Here is a 17842-nt window from a genome sequence, read left to right on the forward strand (position 1 = left end):
CAAATTGGGGTAAACTCGACCGCTGAGGTAAACTTGAAAATAAAAAAGGGGATTTAAACCTTAATATGGTAGACACTGATTTATAAAGTTCATTATTTTTTCCATTTCTTAAGAACTGGTATTTTCTTTATTATTTTGAGTTACAAATAGTGCTGATATTAGCATTTTACATTACATTTCCAGTTTCCACACATAGGCTTAATTTTAACTTATCCTACCTATATAGTACGTAATTTACATGCACTTACTGTTAATTTATTTTTATTTTATTGGGTTATTTTACGATGCTGTATCAACATCTCAGGTTATTTAGCGTCTGAATGAAATGAAGGTGATAATGCCGGTGAAATGAGTCCGGGGTCCAGCACCGAAAGTTACCCAGCATTTGCTCTTATTAGGTTGAGGGAAAATCCCGGAAAAAACCTCAACCAGGTAACTTGCCCCGACCGGGAATCGAACCCAGGCCACCTGGTTTCACGGCCAGATGCGCTGACCGTTACTCCACAGATGTGGACACACTTATTGTTAATATGACATAGGTGAAAACAAATAAATGAACACACAATTTTGTTGAAAAAATTTTAACTTCAATTAACTCAGAAAATGTACTTTTATTTTCAATAAATAATCACTGGAACTGTAAAATCAACACCAGTAACAGTGATGCAAATTATTACAGAAAAGAATGTTATTTTATATTAAATTTAAAAAGGCTTTTTTATTTCTTGAGAACTTATTACGTGTGCCACATGAATCTACACCAACACATCAGAAATTTATCGATGCAGTCTGGATTTATTCAAGAAGTGAATATTTTGCAAAAGGATTACAATACTCCATGAATTCTTGAAAAATTAACACCATGATCCCTACTTGAATCATATATAACATTCAACTTTTGAAAAATATAAAGAAAAAAAAAAAAAAACACGAATACAAAAATTATGGAGTTACTTGCATTAAAAACTGTAGATACATTATCCAAGATCGGAATGGTTACACATTTACACATATGATCTCTCCAACAAAATAATAGACTGTAACAGATATTTACTTTGTTTTTATTTAAACTGTCCTTCCTGACATACAAATAGGTAACTGATAACTAATAAATGTTTTATAGAACACAATACGTAGGCTACCTACAATGTGGATTATTGGTTATGACTGAGTTATGATTTTCTGATATACACTTACCTCTCTTGGTCTTTAGGGAGTCTGAAGAACGACAAATTCGGAGATTTAAACTTGTGGTTACTGCAATTTACAGCAATGCACACATTGCCTTTATTCCAACGCATGATTAAAATGTTATTATAACATCTCGCATTCCTTAAAAGCACGTGGTGACTATCAACCCTATGACCAGTGCCTTGTCTGCCATTTGGGCGCTAGTGTCGCGGATGTTGGCAAAAAAAGTGTTGAAGTTGCGCGACTGTATGTATTAGACTGTGGTTATAGCCTGAGTTTATATTATTACAATGAGAATTCATTTGACGTGGATAACCCAGTCTTGCTACTTAAAATTAACACTTATATCTACTACATTAATTTGAATTAATTACAAGTTCTTAAATATATTACATATAAAGTTACTTAACTGTTTATAACAGCATGTTTTTCTGAACACATTGAATAATGGTTTGTCATATATTACATTGCAAAATGTAAAGTCCTACCAAAATAAATTTTTTGTTTTCGAATACTGGACAATGAAACAAAAGGTGATCCACAGTTTGCTGTTCCTCACAGACACATAAATAGCCATTGTCCTTATGTAATTTAAATCGTTCTAGATAAGACCTAAATTTCACATGACCTGATAAAAATTGCGTTAGTATGAAATCTATATATTTTTTTTGCTATTTAAGCGGGTGTCGACCCTAGGAAAAAAGATTCGAAACTGCAATACTTTTTGCCAGTTCATCAGCCCTTTCATTTCCTGGCTGTTCCACTGTATCCTCACACCCATGTGAAGCGAATGTGTTTGTCGCAAGGTATTAAATTTCTTCTGATTTCCACTGCCAGAGGTTTAAGTTAAACTTATTATCTATAGATTTGAGGGCTGTTTGTGAATCACTGTAGATGCAACAATTGTAATTATTAAGTTTAGTCCATATCAGTATCTCCTTAATAATAGCTAATAATTCAGCTTGCACAATGGAGCATTCAGGTGAAAGTTTGTTCCTCTGTGTGTACACTTCTTGGCCTTTGCAATACACAACAAAAGCGCATCTGACCTGATCAATAGCACCTTCTTTAGATATTTTTTATCCATCTGTAATGATCTGTACATTGTGGTTGCTCATGCATCTGGTGTATTTGACGAAGTCGTGGAAATACGAGGCCAGTCTAAAATGTATCCGACCTTAAATTTTCCCGCGCAAAGTAGTGATTCTAAGGCGGCGCCACTGTGCACGGTGGAAGGAGGAACCATAGTGCGCATGCTTGAATTTTTTTCACTGCATTCGCTTGTGCCAGTCACTGGCTGGTGGTCGCCAAGTAAGGTGCTGTTCTAAGTGTTTGTCGGATTTAGTTTTCTCGCAAGATGACTGAATGAATTGAGCAAAGATACTACATCAAATTTTGTCAAAAGCTTGGTGATTCTCAAAGTCAAACAATTCGTAAGATTCAGCAGGTGTTTGGGGAAGATGCGATGGGTGTAACACAAATTAAGGAGTGGTTCAACCGATTCAAAGATGGCCGCACATCAGCGGAGAGTGAGCAGCGTTGTGGCAGGCCCCAAACTGCTCGGAGTGCAGCTGTTGTTGAGAGGGTGCGAAATTTGGTGATGGCAGATCGTCATTTGACCGTGTGGGAGATTGCCAAAGAGGTTGGAGTGAGTAAAGATTCTGCACATGCAATTTTGCGTGATGATTTGAACATGCACCGAGTGGCTGCGAAATTCGTGCCCAAGTTGTTGTCCCCGGAACAAAAAGACCTCCGTCGTGACGTTGCACAGGACCTTCTGGACACCGCCAACACTAATCCTGGGTTTCTGAACACCGTGATAACTGGAGATGAGTCATGGGTGTACAGGTACGACCCAGAAACAAAAAGACAGTCGTCGCAATGGAAGCATCCTGAGTCTCCAAGGCTGAAGAAAGCGCGGCAGGTGCGAAGCAAAATCAAGGTGATGCTGACTGTTTTCTTTGATGTCCGTGGAATTGTGCATCACGAATACACACCGGAAGGACAAACGGTGACAAAGGAGTACTATCACGATGTTCTCCGGCGACTCCGTGATGCAGTTCGGCGCAAAAGACCAGACATGTGGACGGCGAACAACTGGCACTTGCATCACGACAACGTCCCCGCACATTCATCCCAATTGATCCACACTTTCTTGGCCAAACATGGAATTACAACCATTCGCCAACCTCGCTACTCTCCAGACCTGGTTCCTTGCGACTTCTGGTTGTTTCCAAAATTGAAGACACCACTGAAAGGATCCCGTTTTGAGAGTAGAGAAGAGATAATGCGGAACGCGACGACGGAGCTGAACACCATTCGAAAAGAAGACTTCCAGAGGTGTTTCTGGCAGTGGAAGGATCGGTGGGCTAAGTGTGTGCAAGCACAAGGGGCCTACTTTGAAGGGGATTAGGGTCCCAATCCCGTCAGGTATTTGAAATATTTTTTCTGGCTAAAGGTCGGATACTTTTTAGACAGGCCTCGTAAGCTGGGTGTCCGGATGTTAAGAAGTGGGCCGGTTTCTCAAGCTCCATCTTTAAAAGTGTATCCTCATATGTGTGCTCCTTTCGAAGTAATGTAAGTTCTGCTTTAGCTGTTTGTCAAGTATAAGGGCTCGATACCTGCAATCACTAACGCTGCATCCGTAGATATAGTTCCATATGCTTTTATGATATGCAAAACGAAACCCCATTGAATTTATATTAATTTATTCTGAGCCCAACGCATACTGAAGCATTTTCGAAAAGCTGAAGCGCAATATAGCACAACAGGTTCCACTGCTCGTCTATATACATTATTCTTAACACACTTGAGTTTAGTCCTCACCTTGGTCGTCATGCAAAGCCAGCCTGTAAGAAGTGTATTGGATTTAGCAGCTAGATATTCAAGATGGGGTCTGAATGTCAAGTGCTTATCAAGGATTACACCTAAATATGAGGTCTGATCAACTAATTTTATATTTTCGTGATTCATTTTTATTAATGGCAGCATGATTTTTCGTTTCCTTGTGATCATCATAGCTGTTGTTTTCATGGATTGAATTGAAGCTTGTTTTCACAACCCCACAGATACAGGCCATCTAATGCTAAATTGGTGTTAGAGGTCAGGATCGGTATAGTTTTGGCTTTACACATTAATAAAGCATATTCCGCATATGCGAACAATTGAGTAGCTTAATATCAAAGACGGACGTCTGACCTCAATCGAAATTTAGATAGCTGTGGTTTTTTATACAATTTTTCATGCTCTTTCCAGTTATAGTGAAACCATATGCAAACTCTAACACTATATTTATAAAATAAATTGTGTTAAATATTACAAAGAACACTGTGAATTAAAAAATTGCCTCTAGATCAAAACTATGGAGACGACAGATGCCCGTCTTTGATATTAAGCTACTCAATTGGCCTCCTTCAGGAAGAGACTTTTCGAGCATATTATCATATAGAATGTTCTAAAAAATTGGACAGCACACAGATTCCTGGGGACATCCTTTGTTAATGCTTTTCGTGACAGTGGTGCTTCCTGTTTGTAGTTGTACTCTATGTCTACTGAAGTAATTCTGAATTAAGACATATAAATTATTTGGACACTTCTTCCTTTTTAGTTGGTGCAGAATTTTAGGCCACCATGCATTGTCAAAGACGTCCATGATGTTCAGTGATATTAATATTCCTATTTTTTTTTTATCGAGAACGTCTTGTGCCCATTGTGTAACAGCTAGTACAGCATCTTCCGTTGATTTGCTAGGTGTGAAGCCAAATTGATTATTATTTATTATGTATATTATTTTTAATGTACCGAAGTACATATGATATTTCCATGCAGATATTCTGCGTCATCATACGATGAAAGAGTAATGGAACGGAGAAAAATTCTCTCCGGCGCCGGGATTTGAACCCGGGTTTTCAGCTCTACGTGCTGATGCTTTATCCACTAAGCCACACTGGATACAACTCCGACGCCGGTTAGAATCGTCTCAGATTAAGCTCCAACTCTTGGGTTCCCTCTAGTGGCCGCCCTCTGCACTATGACGTAGTGCAGAGGGCGGCCACTAGAGGGAACCCAAGAGTTGGAGCTTAATCTGAGACGATTCTAACCAGTGTCGGAGTTTTATCCGGTGTGGCTTAGTGGATAAAGCATCAGCACGTAGAGCTGAAAACCCGGGTTCAAATCCCGGCGCCGGAGAGAATTTTTCTCTGTTCCATTACTCTTTCATCGTATTATTTATTAGTTTGGTTCTTATATAAATGGTACTTTATTCTATCGTTAAGAAGTTTTTCTAAGACTTTTCTCATTGCAACAGTGAGTTATAGTGGAGATTAAGAAATGTACCAGCGCGTGTTGTAGTGTAGATTAAAAAACTCCCGCCAGGAAGTTTAGGCATCACCATTTCACTATAATAATAGTGGACTGAGTAATTTTCTGAGTTCCAGTCGACATTGTCGTCCTTTCCCGGGCAATGTTTGCATGCAGAGTGAATGATTCCGAATGCCAATGAAAGCCTTAGCAACACTTTTTCTAAGACGAAAATATTTCTCTGTTACACATTAGAGCATATGAATGGACCTTGACCCTTGAAGGCTCCAGGCCATATTTATTGACCGCTTTCCATTCACTTCAATGTTGACAGTGAATGATCTGTCCATTTGAATATTGCCATACAATTTATTGGCTAAGAGTAATATGGTTGGACATTCCTAAATTTTCATTTTATATTATATAACTACGCATTAGTTAGGGTGAGTCAAAGAAATCTGAAAACATAAGGCCTAAATAGTTGCATTATATAGCGAAAAATTTACACACAAGATTTCAGTGGTATTAATTAATTTCTTACCACAGCTCACTTGCTCCAAAAGTAAAAGTAGGTATTATTATATCCTACAGGAAATTATAATTTTATTTAAAATGGTAATTATGAATTTATTTTTTGCTTTGACTCTACCAAAAGATCAACAATCTAATCCTTGAAGGAACGTGCATCAACAACAGAGTAAGTCTTGGGATGAACTCTTTGCCTACATATCAAACTGTGATACGATGATTCTTATTCACATGTTTTCATTTGGAAGGAAAAAATAATAGAGTTTTCTGCTAATCTGACCTATAACTAAGTGACAAAAAATGAAAAATTAAAAAAATGTCTACTTTTGAATGACAAACATGATACAAAAGTACTGTGCTGCAGTGCCAGACATGTATACTAAAGATTGGAGAAAGAAGAAAAGTAGATAGGCTTTATAATACGCATATAATTAGCATACTCTTCGATGTAACTGTTTGTGTGTGCTTGGACTTCAAATCATGCAAATGCAAGAAATTGAATAAAAATTCTGAACTTTTAAGAAGCTTCCTTATCGATCAGAGGACGATCAGGAAAATGGTGTTGAAGCTGAGACAACAAAGGAAATCCAGGCATGAGAAAAGAGAAAATCAAGGAAGCGATCTTCCATGGAAGTTTCTTACATACAATCAACCACCCAAGACATTAGGAATGTGTCAGATCATCAAAGACGCCGGGAACGAGCATCTCTTCTTCAGAAAACCATTTTGATTTTGCGTGGAAATATCCTTTAGAAACGCAGACAAGATTTTAGATGCACCTCACGGATGATATTGTTAGCGATAGGACGGGTGTTCCTTTGAGGAAAATTGCGGCAATTGTCACAGCAGTGCTGGAGGACTTGGGAAGATAATGTTACCAATGTAATTTATAAGAGAAAATTCAGAAAATAAATTGCAAAAAATCGCATTGTTGTGGCAAAAAGAATTATGGAACTAGAATTGAAACTAAATGGCATTTACTTTGTTGATAGAAAGCACCTGACCCTAGTGATTACAAGAAAATGATTCAGAGTTTATAAAGAATCTAAAATACAGGAACATTATGTTTCATTTGAGGACCCGAAAGCAAGTACCTCGGCCATACTATGAGGGTCACTTCAAAAATTTCTTTTGGAGTGACCCATTTGGAGCACAACATTTACTTAAAAATTACACTTTTATCCTACAGCTTTGCAATTTTCGCAGAATGTAGATACATTCTTTAGGAACAAAATATCACTTTTCCACATAATCTCCATCCCTTTCAACTGCCTTAAGCCACCTTGGAACGAGGGTATACCTGCATGTAAAAGTCTGGACCAACATGTCTGAGTCACTTTTTAGCAGCGTGCACAAGGGAGTCGTCATCTTCAAACCTCGTTCCACGAAGCGATTCCTTCAGTTTACCAAAGAGATGTAATCGCATTATGCCAGATAAGGACTGTAAGGTGAATGTTTCAGTCTTGTTCATCCAAGTTTTCTGATGTGGTATGCGGTGTTGTGACTGACACGTGGCTGTGCATTGTCGTGCAATAGCAGAACATCCTGCTTCTTCCGATGTGCTCGAACATGACTCATTTGAGCTTGAAGTTTCTTGGGAGTTGCCACATATGCGTCAGAATTAATGTTGGTTCCATTTGGCATTATGTCCAGAAGCAAGAGTCCTTCTGAATCGAAAAATACAATAGCCATAAATTTTCCTGCTGAAGGCACAGCTTTGAATTTATTTTTCTTTTGTGAATTTGCAAGATGCCACTCTATTGTCTTCCTCTTTGTCTCCAGTTTAAAATGGTGGAGCCATGTTTTATCTCCTGTCACAATTTTGCAAGAAAGTCATCTCCACCATTCTCATACTGCTCCAAAAGTTCGCTGCACACTGTTTTTCAGGTTTCTTTGTGGGCTTCTGTGAACAACCTGGAAACCCATCTGGCACAAAGCGTTTTTTTAACCTCAACTGTTTCAATATTCTGCACACACTTGCTTTTTCTATTCCAACTTGGAGTGACAATTCTTTCACTGTTATGCATTTGTCAGCCACAACCATGTTGTTAATGTGGTGCACATTGTCAGGTCTTCATGCAGTGCAGAGTCTGCCACTGCAAGGAGTATCCCGAATTTTGGCGTGGCCTCTTTCACCAGATAATCTGCTTGCCCACCAACTAACCGTACTGCAATGGACAGCTGCATCTCCATACACCTTTTTCAACCTCTTGTGAATGTTTCCCACTGTCTTGTTCTCACAGCACAGGAAGTCGATAACAGCACGTTGCTTCTGACGAATGTCAAGTACAGCAGCCATCTTGACGGAGTGCTATCATGGCGCCACTCACGGAAACGACTTAAATTAAATTTGAATACAAGTGGGAAGGATGTATCTATGACCTCCATAAATACCAAAATGTTGATATGCATTAGGTGTAGGTAATTAAAGAAATACCAGAATGTCGATATGCATTAGGTGTAGGTAATTAAAGAAATATCAGAATGTCGATATGCATTAGGTGGAATTACAAGATTCGACCAATTTTATCGAGGATTCATTGCTCTTTTAAAACATAATGACCTGGAAGATGGATAATTGGATACCTTGTGTTGCAGCCAACTGTAACGAGTTACAGGCATTTTTGTTTACACTGTTTAAGAACAATAATTACGATCTAGGTTATAAAGCAAATTGTTTCTTAATGAATATGCAATCATTTGATTTCTTCTTCAGTTTTCAGTTATGATTAAGCTATTGGCACATATTGATGTTGTAAATACTACTCTGCTTCTACAAGGTCGGAGCTGCTCATACATTCAGAGGACAAAATCTTCAAGTGTCTTATTTGTGGAAAGAAATTTTCGAAAAATATTAACACGTCATATGAAGACAGTGTGTAAAATTGTGACATTTCTGGTTTAAAATGCGGTTATATTATTAGATAGTGGGTTTAACTACTGTACAAATCCTGTTACTCCACTGAAGATTATTCTAAAAAAAAAAAAGATCACTAAAAATTTTTAGTATTTCTGAAAATAGAGATATATCGATATTTTATTTTAAATGTGATGCGGCCCAGGAAACCATGCCACATATCACTTGGGGAAAAAGTTCATTACAGCAGAAAAATGAAATTCAGGTCGAAATTTACGATTGTTAGATTTTTACATGAAAATGAATACTTCAGTTCAAACAGATCATTCTGCATGCTATATATAAATGAAATGTTACGATATTGTGATTTTAGATATTGTTTTATTTCGTTACAATTTGAAAGCCATTTTCTGCAAACTGAAAAAATCTCTCTCTGTCTGTCTCTCTCTCTCTCTCTCTATATATATATATATATATATATATATATACACACACACACACACACACCAGATGTTTCAGACCACCTATATCAGCCTTTTCTCTCGAAAACTATATTGTTGTTGTTGTTTTCTAATGCCAGGCGTTTGACAATAATGCTATATGTTGTTCATGTATGTACACTCTTCATACTAAGTGTGCTAAACAATGTTCTGATCTCCTCCTAGCATCCGTGATTGCACTTCAGCACTGCTGAGAGACCCACAGGCTTCTCTAATTCTTTGTTTCGTGTCTTCTCTAGTTGGACTGCAGCATTTCTCAGAAGATACCATTTTTGTTGCTTTGTGGGTAAACAGTAAAAAAAAGTTTCAGTAAAAGTTGTTTCTTTTTAAAAGTAGTTTCCAATGGTACCTTCAATGACCCATGTTGTGATTTGAAATTTGGAAGTTGACCACAGCTACCCCTACTTCCGGTTTGTTACGGGAAATGGTACTACCACCAATCGATTCTTTACATAGGTTTTGGTTGTCAAAATTTTTTATGAACAACCAGTATCATATAGTTTTCGAGAAAAAAGACTGACACGGGTGGTGTGAAACACCTGATATACATACAATTTCGAAAGTATTTGTCCAAAGTGAAGTCTAATTACTTATTTGAAAAAGCCTTAGACTTCTCATCAGTAGAACTCATATGGCTCTTAGTTCTCTCGGTATGTGGCCATACAATGCTTGAGATTTCTGTACTCCATCGGTTTCTCTACTTTGTATGGATGATCGCATGTTGTGTATGGTTGTCCTAATAATACAGTGTCTCTACATTTGCTTTAAATTATTTGAAGCATTTCAGCATTGTTGACTATCGGTATCTTTCATTCTGTTCTGCAGTGTATCCATTGCCAACTGTCCGAGGACTACAGTTAAATACAATTTAATTTCATTTACCACATAGGATTCATTACAGTTTTCTTTGAGGGTGCAAGAGAAAGGTATTTATGGATACTGCAGTTGGCATCCATGTAACTGTGTGCACTTTCCTTATTGCCTGCAGATGTGTCTATTCCCATATGTGGCTGAAGATAACAAGACTTTAGTCATTTTTAGAAAGAATGGTTATGAAACCATGCAAATATATGTATAATTTCAGATCTCCCATGCTTCCCACGTATTTCCTGCTTTGCAAAATAGTAGGTCTTGTTGTGTGTTGGCACAGATAGCGTCAGAGACTAAGCAAAATCCGTGCTGACACATTTTTTACGACCAATGAGTTTTTTCACTGGCGTTGGTGGGTTGTGTTAAAAGCTTCTGCCACATAGTGATGGATCCTTGCTGTGCCAGGGACACGTTCTTGGTGTTTCTGCTTCATACCAGAAACAAACAACGAAGACTTTGTAGCTTCTATTTGAATCTTTATTTATTGTCACAGGACTGATCATTCTGTCGTCCTGTTTCCGGCTCGCATTGGTTGATAACATGAAATGTTTGTATGTAGATCTGTACATACATTCAAATTATTCGTGTAACATTTTCAGTATATTATGTTAACGTGATCCGGTTATCTAGAAACAGGAGTATGCTTTAGGAATGTTTTCCAGTATCACCTCTTTTTTTTTTAATTTAATTTTTTATCCTCTTCTGACCTCGTCAGCGCAGATGGGCGAAACTGCATGCTACATCTAAACTACTGCAGAGAACTAAGTTCTTCTCAACAGTATATTGAAATACGAAGTTATGAATTTATAATAGCGTTGATGATATTACTGTTAGTATATCATTAATTTATTCACATATTTATTCTGTGAAGAAGATTCCACAAGAAAGATTTGTCTTAGTTCAAAACTGAATTTATTTTGTTATGTATCGAATATGAATGAGGTCTCGCCCATTTTGTTACTATTGCTGCAGTGGTAAATAATTCATTAAACCTGGGAATAGTCATTTCAGATGCACATCATATAATTGAAGTATTCTCCTGTTATAGAATAAAAACACAGAGAAAAATAGTTTAACCATATCAATGGGATGGATAACAGTAAAATCCCAAAAACGATCCTCTGTTACAGACCACCAGGGAGAAAATCAATATGACTTCCTGCAGAAAGATGGATTGAGTCCATAACAGGCCACATGGCCTAACATATGTTTGGAAGATGATGATTATTGAGTAAAAATAAATAAATCCACAATGCAATATCTCATTAAGAGCGAGGGCTGACCAGCCAACTGCCGATCTCACGTGAACATGCCTCCATAGAGGTGAACGATCATCCAACCAGAATGGAGTTATTGTGTGGTTACACGATGATCCTTCAAGATGTTATAGCTGGTTGTAACCAGATTTAGTTATCTATTGTAGTTACCCAGATTCATCATGTTGCTGGGTGGTCACAGGTTCCATACAGTGGCCAGAATTTCATGAGAAAATTCTTTCTCCTTAGAGCTCCAATCAGTGCGCATTCCATAATGCAAGTCTTATCCATGATGCTTTGGGAACTTATTATAAAGTACCTTTCTTAATTTTATATCACTCGATCATTGTATTTCTCAATGTATAATGCTCATTATGTATCATATTTTATGAACAGTTTATATAAAAATCTGTAGTAAATTGTAGACATTATTTATTTGTTCCCTTAGAATAGAAGTTAAAGCCATGAAGGTGTGCAAGAGGTAAAAGTCCCGCCTTCTACATTCGTAGCACTAGAGTTCCTATTTCTCAATGCTGAGTAAATTCCAGGTCAAGATATATTGATGGAGAAAATAGATACCCCATCGCAAATCAAACTCAAGACCATTTTGGCGTTCAGTGTAGTGCCTTTTATTTTCTTACAGAGGGCAGCTCGAGGATTTGCACCACGGCCTAAGGTTTATTGTGCTGAACTTCTTATTATTGAAGTCCTCTCCTCTGAGTATCGTGATTCACAGTTTGGTAACGTTTACCATGCCCTGGTCGACAGAGCTAATGCTGTTCACCCCCTGGAACTTCAGCATCATTTTCAATTCTATGCCATCTATATGCAAATCATGGTACTATATCTGCTGCATCTTCGGTCGACCTGGAACTGTTGAAAGATGATAAACGAAGTTGAAGTTAATGAAGGCGAAATCAGTCTGAGTTCCAATATCGAAAGTTACCCACTAATCCTGCTTAAGTTGGTTGACGGAAAACCTCGGAGAAATTCCTGACCTGGTAACTTGGCCTGCCTGTTTCACAATGAGGCGTGCTAACCGTTACTCCACAGTATAATGCCGTAACTGCTCACCCTGTACACTGCAAGAAATAAGGTAACAGCAGGAAGATTAATGTAACGCATAAACAAAGCATTGAGCTTAAATTTACAATGGTTAGTCCCTCATTAATTCTGAAAACAAAAAGAGAAGTTATATAACGTCCACAACATTTACAAGAACTAAATAGCCGTATCCACATTGTTGCTGTGATATGGCGATGGAATAAGGTGCAGTATCATAGGAAAAAAGGAAGAAATGTACTTTAGTAGTAGCCAGTGACGAAGCTCTTAAAAGGCTTTTGAGGTTTAGCCTACCCAAGAAAATTTGAGTTATATCTAATAACAGTATAAGTTCATAATAACGATGTATTGTAACACTTGATTTCACTCCGATCCTTCCATGTATTAAATTCACTATTGGCAGTCATTCCACTGTGAGAGGCTTGTGGCAAAAGCCTCGTAGCGACGTGCGACAGCCTCACTCAGAAGCTTGATGGAAGGCCGAGAAGGAGGTGTGTCGTTTCACTACGACTCAGTAGCAGGACATGGGGCCAGCCTCAATACACCATGTATTCTGTGAATGCGCTGCATTGTTGAGTGTTACTTCAATCAAAAGTAAGTGTGTGTGTGCGTGCATGCGTGTGTCATACTGAGAAAACATTGCGGTCATTATTTGCAGAATTAAAAGAGAAACCATTTTCAAGTTGGGCGTATGAGAAAAAATGAACTTACAAAGATAGGAGATTGATACTGCATTTACATATTAAAATAGCAGCTGGAGAAAATTTCAATTTTGATGGTATAAGAAATGTCCTTGGCTATCAGGGTGCTTTGGAGACAATTAAATTACATTGTAATACCTGTATTGTGTTTGGGGGTGAAAATGAGTTATCTTCTTGCGGTCTGTGTTACAAAATATTTTGATAGAAAAGCCGAGAAACATCTGCTGCATAAAAGGATACAAAGTAAGCAGATTTTTTCAGCCTACCCTTCGCCACTGGTAGCATCACATGACGGTTATGTGAGCTGGTGTGACTACAAATGTTTTTATTTACAGTCTCAAAGAGCCAGAATACAGTGGTGACTTGAGGAGCCAAGAGACAGATAAATTGGAGAATCCTGTGCAGCACTGTGGCGTGGACACGATCACAGGAAGTCTTCACTGTTACGAGTTTTCAGAAGATCCTTCATCCCAGAAGAACTTCAAGTGCGAATCTTGCGGAAAAGGCTTCACAGCACCCAAACTTCTGAAAAAACACAAAAAGCATCACACAGAACTGAAGCCTTTCAAATGCGACATTTGTGAGAAGAGATTCGAATTTCGGCATCATCTTCGAAGTCATGTATTAACCCACACAGGTGATCAGCCGTTCAAGTGTGAAATTTGTGGTAAGAAATTTGCACGACATGATAATCTTCAACAACATGCACGGACTCACACAGGTGATAAACCTTTCAAATGCACAGTATGTGGTAAGAGTTTTACACGACCAGATCGTCTTCGAAATCACACAGTAACTCACACCGGTGATAACCCTTTCAAGTGTGAAATTTGTAATAGAAAGTTTGCACGCGTTGATAATCTTCGACGACATGCACTGACTTACACTCGCGATAAACCTTTCAAATGCACAGTATGTGGTAAGAGTTTTTCAAGACCAGTTCACCTCCGGCATCACACGGCATCTCATACGGGCAATAAACCTTTCAAATGCGAAATCTGTGATATGGGATTCGAACTTAGGCATCATCTTCGAAATCATGCATTAACTCACACAGGGGATAGGCCTTTCAAGTGCGAAATTTGCGACAGGAAATTTGCAAGACTGGAAAATCTGCGACGACATGCTCCAGTTCACACAGGCGAAAAACCGTTCAAATGTTCTGTATGTGACAAGAGTTTTACACGACTATTTCACCTCCGACATCACACAGTAACTCACACAGGCGAAAAATCGTTCAGATGTACAGTGTGCAGTAAGAGTTTTTCGCGACCAGATCGCCTTCGAAATCACTTAGTAACCCATACAGGCAATAATGCTTTCAAGTGTGATATCTGTAATAAGACATTTGCAAGACTGGAAAATCTTCGACGACATACTCCAATTCACACAGGCGATAAACCTTTCAAGTGCAAAGTATGCAGTAAAAGTTTTTCACGATCAGACTGCCTTCGACATCATGCAGTAACTCATGCAGACATTAAGCCTCTCTAATGCCAAATCTGCATTACTCGATAATCTTCAACTGACTCGCACAGGCGATGAACCTTTCAAGTGCACAGTATGTGAGAAAACTTTTCGAAAACGTTAGTAACTTCTGTATCATGCATCCATTCATAGAGACGATAAGTCTTACAATAAAGGTATCTCTGACTTGGTCAACGTCGATATTACTTCTGAACACACATACGAACGACTTTCAAACGCAATATTTAGAATAAGTTTGCTCTATTCTATTATCTATTGTGAAGCGCTCAATCATCTGATAAGATATTTTTCAAATGCACAACATATGATAAAGAGTTTTGCACAATCCGATATTCTTTGACATCATACTTTAACTCAAAACTGGTGATAAGTTATTTGTTCTAAGAGTTTTACACAAGCAGAACGCCTGAAAGAGCACATGATCATTATTTACAAGCTGCCCCCCCATTGAGGGTAGGGACTCAGTAGGACATGAAAAATTACAATTGCTATTCATATGGCACCATGTGATTAGTCAGAATTTAACAGGATTTTTTTAAAACTGTTATCACAACGTCATCCCTCAGAGGTTGGCAGAGCAAATTGCCGTCGAAATTCTATGAAAAAGTCGCCTGGTTGGCGCAGTTGGTATAGCGCTGGTCTTTTAAGCCCAAGGTTGCAGGTTCAATCCCGAGCCAGGTCGATAGCATTCAAGTGTGCTTAAATGCGACAGGCTCATGTCAGTAGATTTACTGGCATCTAAAAGAACTCCTGCGGAACAAAATTCCGGCATACCAATGATGCTGATATAAACTCCGCAGTTGCGAGCAATGTTAAATAAAACATAACATTTTTTTTCTATGAAAAAAGCTGGTATAGTCCCTCGAGCACCTATGAGCAAGCCGAACACCTCAACTTGAATTAAGGAATATTTCAGCTTGAAATAGTTGACTGTAGGCTTATAGATCGACTTCTTCTCATGGTGGACCTCGGCTGACTGATGACATTCCATTTCAAAACATATCGTGGGGTCCACAATGATGCCTCTGTTTAGTGTCAGGATTGTATGCTAAAATATCGACTCGCCTCATTGACCCATTTTCAGCTAGACAGGAAATTTTTTCTTTTATTATCCAGCCGTTATTTCTTAATGCAGCAGCAATTTTGGATCTTATAAGATGATGTCTAGAGTTCCCTGTTTACAGAATCCCAAGACGTGTGTTAAAGTTTCGATCTCTGGACAGCCATGCCTGCACAGGGTACCATCAAGAGATCTGTCGGTGAATGGAACAAATAGCTGCTAAATTTGCTGTCATTTTCAGGCTAGATAACCCATTCATTAGTCGAAAGTCCTTTCTTGTTAGCAATCCAACTGTTGGCAGCTCTTACTTTGCTATACATCTCAACACCTTTTCCTCGTCCTGAAAGGGTCTTCCATGATTCATATTCATGACACCGTAATTCTTCTCGAAAATTTCGAGAGAGGAGAGAGGTGGTTCCTCTAAAAATGTGGTATTTGCTGAGTGAGTTTCTGTTGAAAGATCTGTTTACAATATCATATAGATATGAACACAAAAGTTATGCCCTTTCAATGCTCCCTATATGACAAGGGCTTCAGGTTACCATATATTTTGCTGTCTTTTAAAAGTTATGTGTATAGTAACGACTTCAGACTGGTAGAATGCCTATGCCTCTGTCCTTGGGAACCGTGACACAGTTGCGAAAGAATTTATTAATCCAAAATATTTTAAACATCACATAATTACGTGCAACCCCAGTAAGATCTTCAAAAGAAAAATAATTTCAGTTTTTCAATATGCTGTCAGACATAAACTAGCTATGGCTAATGATGTTTTTGTATCTACGATCCCTTCAAATTCAATATTTTCAGTAAACTTGTTTCATCATCTGACATATATTCAGAATCACACAGGAAGAAAAATGTAGATGTTTTCAATAGTCATACCATTGAGAGTCGAGCTTATATCTGAAGCAAGGAGTGACCAATAAAAATGACACAGCATCCATATTTATAGTGGTTCACATATCACACTGTCTCATTTTTCTTACGAAAGTGTTAAAAAAATTTCCAGTTTGGTCAGTTTCTCATGTTTGTTCTGCTAAAAATTGATAACCTCTTATGTGAACAAAACCCTGAACATGACCAACATTGAACATTCATTACAAATAAAGTCATGGTAGAGCCATATGTTTTTTCTATTTCATTTCACATAAGGCAATATAAGTTCGTTGTGTGTGTCCTCGGTACCGAACTGTATATGACATGCCCCAACATGTTCCCTGAAGCACACCAGCGAGGCAGTATTGTTGGGAGTTGAACTTTCAGTAATAAGAATGTAATAGGTGAAGGATCGTCTTGTGAGCGAAGAAGAATGACTATGACATTCCATCTAACTGACATGTACTGGCAACGTATTTACTGACACAGAAATTTGTTGAGAATAGTGTGTGGTTTTGGCAATGTTGTAACAGGATTTGTCACTTCCATTTTTATCTTTGTTCTGATTGCAGATAAGGAATTTAATTTCCAAATTCGAATTCGGTAAATATACAACTATAAATAAAAGATAGTTGTGCAATAATAATAATAATAATAATAATAATAATAATAATAATAATAATAATAATAATAATAATAATAATAATAAATTGTTATTTGACAATCTGATTCATATTTAAATTTGCAAATTTTACACAGAATATGAAAAAAATATACATAGATTGTACAATGTACATAATAAGAATACATGGTTTCAGAAGAAATGTTTAGTAATAACGAATTTCCTATACAATGTAATACGTAAAATTTAAAATTAAATTATGGTATATTTAACAACACTCGCATCTGCCGAGATTATATCAGCGTCACTGGTGTGCGGGAATTTTGTCCCACAGAAGTTCTTTTACAAGCCAGTAAATCTACTGACATGAGCCTGTTGCATTAACCCATTTATGCCCAGGTGGGTCGTTTTCGACCCATTGATTAAAATTATTTTCCACGCGAATTAGTCTAGACAACACTACATGTCTACTTTTCGTAGATGCTCAAAGGTACAATGCACTTGTGGAACACGAGGGGAACCAACAGAC

General features: G+C 37.8%; 1 protein-coding gene across 4 annotated transcripts in view; it reads left to right on the forward strand.

Moving 5' to 3' along the window:
* Positions 1-17270, forward strand: part of LOC138692941 (zinc finger protein 235-like) — a 42433-nt gene extending 25163 nt beyond the window's left edge. Inside the window, exon 5 of one of the 4 annotated variants that reach the window (XM_069816347.1) lies at positions 13600-17269. In XM_069816347.1, the coding sequence (XP_069672448.1) occupies positions 13600-14758 (1159 nt within the window). In that variant the 3' untranslated portion in view covers positions 14759-17269. The other 3 variants (XM_069816346.1, XM_069816348.1, XM_069816349.1) reach the window with 3 other exon arrangements.
* The last annotated feature ends 572 nt before the right edge of the window (positions 17271-17842 follow it).

Source organism: Periplaneta americana, chromosome 17 (assembly GCF_040183065.1).
Source record: "Periplaneta americana isolate PAMFEO1 chromosome 17, P.americana_PAMFEO1_priV1, whole genome shotgun sequence".
Taxonomy (NCBI): Eukaryota; Metazoa; Arthropoda; class Insecta; order Blattodea; family Blattidae; genus Periplaneta; species Periplaneta americana.